At 41.0% G+C, this 9,604-nt stretch overlaps 1 protein-coding gene across 2 annotated transcripts; it reads left to right on the forward strand.

Annotated features, from left to right (window-relative positions):
* Positions 1-339: 339 nt before the first annotated feature.
* On the forward strand, positions 340-7,022 carry LOC121003424 (keratin, type I cytoskeletal 17-like). Of its 2 annotated transcripts, none has more exons than XM_040435270.1 (8): positions 340-407; positions 2,710-2,792; positions 3,640-3,796; positions 4,516-4,674; positions 5,267-5,392; positions 5,482-5,696; positions 6,473-6,504; positions 6,797-7,022. In XM_040435270.1, the coding sequence occupies exons 1-8, from the start codon at positions 357-359 to the stop codon at positions 6,898-6,900; spliced, it is 927 nt and encodes a 308-aa protein (XP_040291204.1). In that variant the 5' UTR covers positions 340-356; the 3' UTR covers positions 6,901-7,022. The 2 variants fall into 2 exon arrangements, with proteins under 2 accessions (XP_040291204.1, XP_040291203.1); XM_040435269.1 differs by lacking the exon at positions 340-407 and adding an exon at positions 1,854-2,082.
* Positions 7,023-9,604: the final 2,582 nt, after the last annotated feature.

Here is a 9,604-nt window from a genome sequence, read left to right on the forward strand (position 1 = left end):
CAGCATTTTTGGATTTGGAGCACATGCTCTGCAGAGAATAGTTTGCTTTGATGAGCCTAAGTATACCAATCCAACACTAGGCAGGTTTTTATTCTACAATTCCAAGAAATTCCACCTACTGGATGTCTAAGCATCTGTAAATTATTGTTTTGGAAACAACCACTACCATCAGAAGAACTATCAGCAGAACACAGACTATGTCATAGCGCCATTTACAGAATACAGGCTGCCAACACTTGCTTTTATTTTAAGCTGATGACACCTTCTTTACAGAAAATCTGACTGATGTGCCCATATATTGCACACTACCAGTGCAGCCCATCTCTAGCCTCGAAGGTCTCGATATACAGGATGTCATGGCTGTAGACCAGAGTGGAAAACCAGAGCGGCGGTGCTGGAGTAGAGGAGTTAAGTATAAGTATAACTTGTATTATTATTTTAACACCTTCTCTGCCATTCAGTTTTTTCTTTACTTGGATAACCCTTTTAACCTCTGGAGAACCATTTTACAATAAAGCCTTACAACCTACAGAGTACCAACCCAAACTGAATTCATCAGAAAAATTGGTCTCATGGATGATTCATTCTTTATATTATGTATACACTAAGTATTTCTGGGACTGAGAGTATTATACACACATTATCTATGCTGGTGCTTTATATCATTTAGTGTTGAGAATGAGCCTTAGGCATCTTTCACATGTCTGTGTCCGTGATGACATCAGTGACAAGATGGTCAGTGGTTCATTCAATAAGATGTCCATGAAGGATCCGTGTTTGGTCTGTGTGTCCATTTTTTGCCCTCCATGTATCATCCATATTCCCCGAATACTGCTAGGCTGAAAATTAATTTCCAGAGCATATCATAACAACAGTCGGTGAAAACCAGACCAAACATGGATGGCATCATGGATAAAAATAGGGCATGCTTCTGTAGTTGTCAGCACAGACACACACGGAAAACCACTCATGTGTGAATACATAAATTAAAGTCATTGGATACAAGAGAGGTCCATGGAGACCATGGACAGCAAACATCTACAATTTACTGTGATAGAGGCCCTATACAGGAGATGTCTATAGAAAGTTTCTTCAAATAAGGCTTATTTTGTAGACCCAGATTGTTCACACAAGTTTGATTCCTGAGAAATCCACATAGTTCCTACAAGGGGGAAGAAAAGGGTGTAGTAGTAACAACATATACCAGTGGTGTAGAAATAATTGTTTGCATTGACTTTTTCATCAGTATAAAGTAATAAGCTGTCCTACAAGGAGATAATCAAGCACAAGACCAAACTAAGAACTCCAAATAGTAAAATATTAGTAATCCTTAAGTTATTGTCTAGACAGTTCTTTACAATTTGATACAAAAGATCACATAATTATAATTTTCACAAATTTCTGTTTGTCCTCAATGTCACAAAGAAGTATTTCAAACTTCAAAGTCATAAAATAGAGTCAGGTTTATGTCATAAGACACTAAGCAATAACAATGGGGAAAATGCAGACAGCCCCAGGGGATTTGAGAAAACAAAACCAAGCGAGGAAACTATTTTTACATACAATTTACATTAATCCAACAGGATTTATGAGTTGTTTTATGGTAAAAACATTAGGAAAAGAGCTAACTACACCCACCACCATGACTAGTATAAAAGCATCTATGCTAGCAAGGCTAAGACGTGCAATATAAAAAAAGGTTGCTCAGGTCTCAGGTCCTCGTACCTCAAATATTACACCATGTCTTGTAACTGGAAAAGTGGATCTGTCAGAACATCAGTTAGTGGCAGTGTCAGTAACCACAGGATCAATGCTCTAGCTTTAGACCTGACTAAAGGATCTGAGCACTTTGCAGTCGGACACATTAGTGGAAATGATGGCCTTCTGCATGGAGGTGAGAAGGAGACCATGCAAAACCTCAATGTTCGACTGGCTTCCTACTTGGACAAAGTCAAGGCCCTGGAAAATGCTAATGCTGACCTTGAAGCCAAGATCAAGGAGTGGTACATCAAGCATCAGTCGAAGACAATCCCGGGGGATTATAGCAAATATTTCGCTATAATTGAAGACCTCAAAAAAAGGGTAAATTAATTGACTAATTCAAGTCTGTGAAGGAAAGATCAAAGTATTTGTTTACTTTCTCGGACTATAGGGTTATCAGATAATAATTTTATTTTAGGTTATTTACCTTCCCCTTATATAAGCTGACTTATGCTTTATTTTGTATATGTATGTTATTTTTAGTCAATGCCCATAACAGCCTTAATCTGTAGTAAACTAAATCTCAATGTCTCAATTCATATTGAGTGTTAGAATTAGCGATATCCATCTGTGGAAAGATCTGTACCAGTCTTTTGGACATCATCAGCTGAGAGTAGGTTTTTGCTTGGAGAAGACATCACAGTAGCCTCACTAAAATACTGTTTAGGGAGACAATCAATAGTGACAGGAGAAAACATCTAAATAGCATGATACAGAGAGCACTGTTTAAAATCTCCCAAAGCAGAATTAGTGTTCCAGCAATCCCTGCTATGGGCCACACCAGACCATTCTTTTCCTACATTTCAGTAGGATATCTCAAATTGACAGCACTTCATAAACTTGGAGTTGGTGCTTTAGCTGTGTTTTCTTAACATAATAAAATCTTTATATTTATTCATTGTTCACAGGATTAGATATGAATGCAACTAATGTTCTTGTCTTCTTCAGATTTTAGCAGAAAGCACTGAAAATGCCAGAGTTGTTCTTCAGATTGACAATGCCAAGTTAGCAGCAGAAGACTTCAGAATGAAGTAAGTTTTAGCACAGTCATTTTTTGGAATCATAATAGATATCAGATTAACTAGTTCCAGAAATAAAGATGTATGAACCCACCAATTTTCAAAGAATCTAGCTAAGCATGCAGTGGCATCCCTGCAATAGAGACAGACCATGCGACTTCTATAGGGCTTGGGGGGAGGTGGGTCGGGCACCGAACTGATTAATCTCTTCCCCGCTTGAAACATGCATTTAAATGCAGTGGCCACTAGGGGGAGCAAAGAGATTATTACAGCTTCCGTTGTGGTTATCTTAATTCCTATTCACTCAGCTCCACCTAGTGGTGGCTTCAGGCAGCCAGCTAGCTTTGTAATAGATGAGTAGCAGGAGATTTATCAATGCATTTTTGCCAGTTTTCTGGTGTGAATACACTGAGAAATATGGTGTTCAGAATGAGCATCATATATTTGAAGCACCTGCTTTTTCCAACATAATTGTAGAATAAAGTGGGTGAGACCGAAAGCAACTTTTTTTTATTGCAATTTGTATTTAATTAAAATTTCTTCCACTTCATTAAAAAAAAACATAAATCTGGGGTGTTGTGCATGTTCCGCATTGCCTTGGGAGTGATTGACGCACGTACATTGGGAAACTAGGTGCAGGAGGCTCTTACTATGTTTAGCTATGGGGCCCTATGAGATCTGTGTACACCTCTGTGAGCGTGCATGTATTTGTTCAATTCAGGGGGAATAACTATCGGCTGAATGATCATTTGACCAAAATTATCTTTAGTGTATGGCAGAAGAATTCATCCTCACTATATTTCACCATGTAATTAAGCGAAGTATGTATGAATGGGTTTCATAAGTAGCTCTATTTCAGGTACGAGAATGAGGCCTCCATTCATCAGACCGTTGAATCAGATATCTGTGGTCTAAGAAGAGTATTGGATGACTTAAACTTTACTAAAGCCAACCTTGCATACCAGCTTGAAAGCCTGAAGGAAGAGATTGATTGTCTGAAGAAGAACCATGAAGAGGTAACATAAATGATACATTATGCATTATGTCCACCTCAGAAAACCATATAGTTATTTAAAAAGACCAACTATTAATAGTTCATACTCCTTAACACAAAGTAGATATTTTTACCTGTATCTGATTTGTCATGTACTTTGGCCCATTGTGTCTATAACACACACTTTAGATACCTACCTTATGTTTGCTGGCTTTCAGTTTTTGTAGTCTTGCCATTATATTGTATCAAAATAGAAACATGAATATGGGCGAAGGGCTATACATTTTTCAAATAAATAAAAAATTGCCTCATGGCTAATAAGCTTTGGGATAGGTCATCAATATCTAAAAAGGGGAGAACCCCTTTAAAGGGCATCTGTCAGCAGATTTGTACCTATGATACTGGCTGACCTATTACATGTCCTCTTGGCAGCTGAAGACATCTGTGTTGGTCCCATGTTCATATGTGCCCGCATTGCTGAGAAAAAATTGAATATATGCAAATGAGCCTCTAGGAGCAACGAGTGAGTTGCTGTTATACCTAGAGTCTCAGCTCTCTCTGCAACTGTCGCATCTTCTCCACTTTGACATGGCCAGGCAGTGTAAACATCATCACTCCTGGCCTTGTCAATCAACGAAGACTCAAGCAAAACTGACTTCAAATTTTCCCCTCATGATAAATTCCCCTCTTTGTTTATCTGGCCTTGTGTAATGTTCATATTGGACTATAATCCTGTCTCAGGAAATGAAGGCATTGAGAGGACAGAAGGGGGATATTAATGTGGAAATGGATGCAGCTCCAGGAATCGATCTTAGCAAACTCCTGAGCGACATGAGATCTCAGTATGAAGAAATTGCTGAACAGAATAGGAAAAAAGCTGAAGAGTGGTTCAATGAAAAGGTAAAATACCGAATGTACAGATGCATGATAAGAATAGGTGGCTTAAAGGGGTTTGCCCATCTCAGACGCTAATATTTTGCCTTATTGCTTGGATATGCCATCAATGTCAGAAAGGGGTGGGTCACACCTCTGGGACCTGCTAATATCTCCATAACAGGGGTCCTGAATTGAGGGAAGGCACTCCACGCATGTGCGGCATGCTCTCAGTTATCTGCTATGGGAGTTCTGAAAAAAGCTGAGCAAGTGGGCACGGCTATTTTCAGAAGTCCCATAGTGGTAAATAGAGAGATCACTGCGAATGCATGACTGCCTCTCCATTCACAGGTATGGGACTGCTGGAAATTGTTGAGCCTGGGCTATTTCCAGAATTCCTATACCAGTGAATGGAGGGTGGTTGCGCTTGCACAGTGCGCCTTTCTTCACTTCATGAGGCCCTTTATGGAGATAGGAGCAGGTCACAGAGGCATGGGATTTAGCAACTATCTGACATTGAAGGCCTATACTAGTGATAACCCATCATTGTCTGAAATGGGAATACCCCTTTAAGATCCCTCCTACAACATGTTCATTAACATTTTCCATGTGTTTGTAGAGTGCCGAACTGAACAGAGAGATTTCCCATAGCAGCGAAAAGGTTGAGTCCCACAAATCCCAACTTACAGAACTGAAACGCACAGTGCAAGAGTTGGACATTGAGCTTCAAGCACAGCTGGCCCTGGTAATTCTAATGCCTTTGATTTCTTATACTAGGATTTTTAAATTCGTGCAGCAAAGTATACAATGTGTTCTTTCATCTGGCCCAAACAGAAATCATCGCTGGAGTGCTCACTGGCTGAGACAGAATGTTGCTACAGTACACAGTTGGCACAACTGCAGAGTTATGTAGGAAATATTGAAGAACAGTTGAGTCAGGTCCGCAGTGATCTGGAAAGGCAGAACACAGAATACACAGTCCTTCTAGACATCAAGACCCGGCTGGAAAGGGAGATTGAGACTTACCGCAGACTACTTGATGGAGAATCGTAAGTCTTTTCAATGGATTATATGCTGTATGCATGAATAGATGTTTGAACTGACTGATGGATGGAATCAATGGGTAAAACAACAGAAGATACTAGAGCAATAAATGTTGTGGTATATGTATCAATTATTTAATTTATTGGGCACTATTTGAGACTTTTCTAGGTGAGCAATCTTGTAAAAAGTTATCTTCTGATATACCATAGATATACAGTACAGACCAAAAGTTTGGACACACCTTCTCATTCAAAGAGTTTTCTTTATTTTCATGAGAATGAAATGCCAAGAGTGTGCAAAGCAGTAATCAAAGCAAAAGGTGGCTACTTTGAAGAACCTAGAATATGACATATTTTCAGTTGTTTCACACTTGTTTGTTATGTAAATAATTCCACATGTGTTAATTCATAGTTTTGATGCCTTCAGTGTGAATCTACAATTTTCATAGTCATGAAAATAAAGAAAACTCTTTGAATGAGAAGGTGTGTCCAAACTTTTGGTCTGTACTGTATGTGAGAAGATCACCACTGATTTCAAAGCAGGGCTCTACAGGGATTCAAATACCATTGACTGTGCTTGTCGATTTTGTCTCCTTGATGTCTACAAAAGGAGTTTGAGCTGTCTATACAGAGCTTGAAAATTAAATATTAGTGTGGTATGAGATCAGAGACTACTCCAATGTGATCTTCTCACAGGTATCAGTGACATATGAAAGGATCACCTAATCTGTTCAATAATGATAAAATAATGGTATAAACAAAAACATTTTCTTTTTTTATAGATGGCAACACAAAGAACCAGTCCCTGTGAAAGGTATGTACATTGAATAAACAAAAACTTTCAGGATTGTGTTCTTAGGACAACAAACCCTGTCCATACTCCCCAATAATGTACATGGATGTCATAGACTATGGTTCCCTAGTCCTACCCCCATGCTCATGTAAGCCAGAGACAAACAGAAATTCTCTCTTAAAGTCCCAAACCATCCAGCTATTTTTTGTTGGTCAGAAGCCATCATTTTAGCGCAAAGTCTTAGGTTTAGTAGCTGCCAAATGCAAGCAGCAGAAAAGTAACCACCATAACATAACATTGTATTCTATTTCAGAACCAAACAAAACCAGGAAAGTCACAACTATCGTAGAAGAAGTGGTCAACGGCAAGGTTGTGTCGCAGAAGGTGAAAGCAACAGAAGAGAAGCTGAACATGTAGCCAACTACAGACCTGTAAAGCAAACATTTGTGCCAATATTTGATAATGACATGATCTGCACATGCTTTTGTAATACAGTTAATCCATGCAGGAAGCTGGGTGCATCTATATCTATATTCTATTAATACTCAATAAAGTTTATCTTGCAATTTATTTCTATCAAGTTTCATTAAGTAACTACAAATTACACTACAGAGAATTGTAAAAGTAGCATAGGCTATTATGGTGCATTAAAGAATAATGTAGAGGTCCTTGTGTATTCCTGAGGGCTTAAAGGGGTTATCCAACCTCAATAATGCCCCCTAAAATGCCCAGGCACCTCATACAGGTTATACTTACCCCGCTCCCCGACACCCTGGCAGCCACAAAACATCCGGGGGCGGGGGTGCAGCCAATAACAGGCCGCAAGGGGAACAAGCCTCCCTAGAATTGCAGGTGACACTCATAATCCAAAAGCTCATTTGTAGCCCTGATATCTCTGATCTCATGACCGCACAAACACTCATTATAGCTCAATTCCTATCAAACTAACAAGAATATGGTTTAAATAAGTGTTTAGGAGGTCAAGAGATCAGAGATAAGAGCTACATATGAGCAATCAGATGATGGGATTCAAAGAAAACAGCACGTGCCAACTTGCAAACAGACTTATTTTTAACCCCTGTATCTCAGAAGTGGATGAACATTTTTAATAAATAAAACATTTTTAGCCCAAAGTGAGGAAAATGCAATAATATTTTTTTTTCCTGAAGGTGTACAGAGCCATTAAATACCTGTGTCAGTTAAAGTGCCATTTATGGTTCGTTTGTTGTCTTGCCTCCTTCTGTCCCTCCAATGTGGCTCCCCTAATGCAGCCTACATTTCCCATTATGGCTCTGACAAGGGGAGGGCTGGCAGCCTTAGTCCTGGGGGGGCAAATCCAGTCAAGTGGCCCATTTTATCCCCGCCCATTATTAAAAGCCCCTCCTACATATAATAGGCCACTCCCAACAAACACTGTACAGCTGAAATTCTATAGTTGAGGCCTGTCTCTACACATCATACGGAGAGGGGAGGCCTGTCCTGGCTGCACTGCCTGCTTCACATTATACAATAGACAACAGCAGACTACAGCCAGGAAGCTCCTCTGCTCTCCTCCCTCCCAGATCCTGCTCAAGGCCTGTGTTCCCCCCCACCATCTGCCACCCGCCCGTGGCCTGCTGCCCTCTTTCGCTGTCCTCACCCAGCTCTGAATCCTCCTTCTGCAAATGGTAGGGGGAGGAGCCGGAGCATCTCCTCTCCTACATAGAACCACATACCTCTTACATCCAGTGATGTCACCTTTGTTGTAGACGTTCTCTTTCTTTATCTTCTCCATTCAGACCAGACCGCCATGATGATTTTTCTGCCATCTCCAGTCTCTGCAGCAGTGGCGACTCTAGGAATAATATATAGGGGGGGCACAAAGATACCACAGTCAAAAATGGGGGGGCAAAAACAAAATAAGTATATATAAATAAGATTACAAAATATGAGAGAATTGCGGTATGCAGGGATACATTTATAATAAAACTATTTACTTACAAAAGAAGCTGTTCAATCGTCTGCTGTGCCGTCCTCTGCTTGCTTCCGCGGATTCTTTCCCCTTCTTTCTGTCTCTCGTCAGTGCGCAGGCGCACTGTTATGGTGGATCTGTGGAAGACACACTGTTATGGGGGCATCTGTGGATGACACTGTTATTATGCCTCTCATTAGCCCCCATATGCTGCCTCTCATCATTAGCCCCCATATGCTGCCTCTCATCATTAGCCCCCATATGCTGCCTCTCATCATTAGCCCCCATATGCCTCTGATCATTAGCCCCCATATGCCTCTCATCATTAGCCCCCATATGCCTCTCATCATTAGCCCCCATATGCCTCTCATCATTAGCCCCCATATGCCTCTCATCATTAGCCCCCATATGCCTCTAATCATTAGCCCCCATATGCCTCTAATCATTAGCCCACATATGCGCCTCATCATTAGCCCCCATATGCCTCATCATTAGCCCCCATATGCTGCCTCTCATCATTAGCCCCCATATGCTGCCTCTCATCATTAGCCCCCATATGCCTCTCATCATTAGCCCCCATATGCCTCTCATCATTAGCCCACATATGCCTCTCATCATTAGCCCCCATATGCCTCTAATCATTAGCCCCCATATGCCTCTAATCATTAGCCCACATATGCCTCTCATCATTAGCCCCCATATGCCTAATCATTAGCCCCCATATGCCTCATCATTAGCCCCCATATGCCTCATCATTAGCCCCCATATGCCTCATCATTAGCCCCCATATGCCTCATCATTAGCCCCCATATGCCTCATCATTAGCCCCCATATGCCTCATCATCATTAGCCCCCATATGCCTCATCATTAGCCCCCATATGCCTCATCATTAGCCCCCATATGCCTCATCATTAGCCCCCATATGCCTCATCATTAGCCCACATATGCCTCTCCATTAGCCCCCATATGCCTCTCGATTAGCCCCCATATGCCTCTCCATTAGCCCCCATATGCCTCTCCATTAGCCCCCATATGCCTCATTATTAGCTCCCATATGCCTCTCCATTAGCCCCCATATGCCTCTCCATTAGCCCCCATATGCCTCTCTATTAGCCCCCATATGCCTCATCATTAGCCCCCATATGCCTCATCATTAGCCCCCATATGCC

This window comes from Bufo bufo, chromosome 6 (assembly GCF_905171765.1).
Source record: "Bufo bufo chromosome 6, aBufBuf1.1, whole genome shotgun sequence".
Classification (NCBI taxonomy): domain Eukaryota; kingdom Metazoa; phylum Chordata; class Amphibia; order Anura; family Bufonidae; genus Bufo; species Bufo bufo.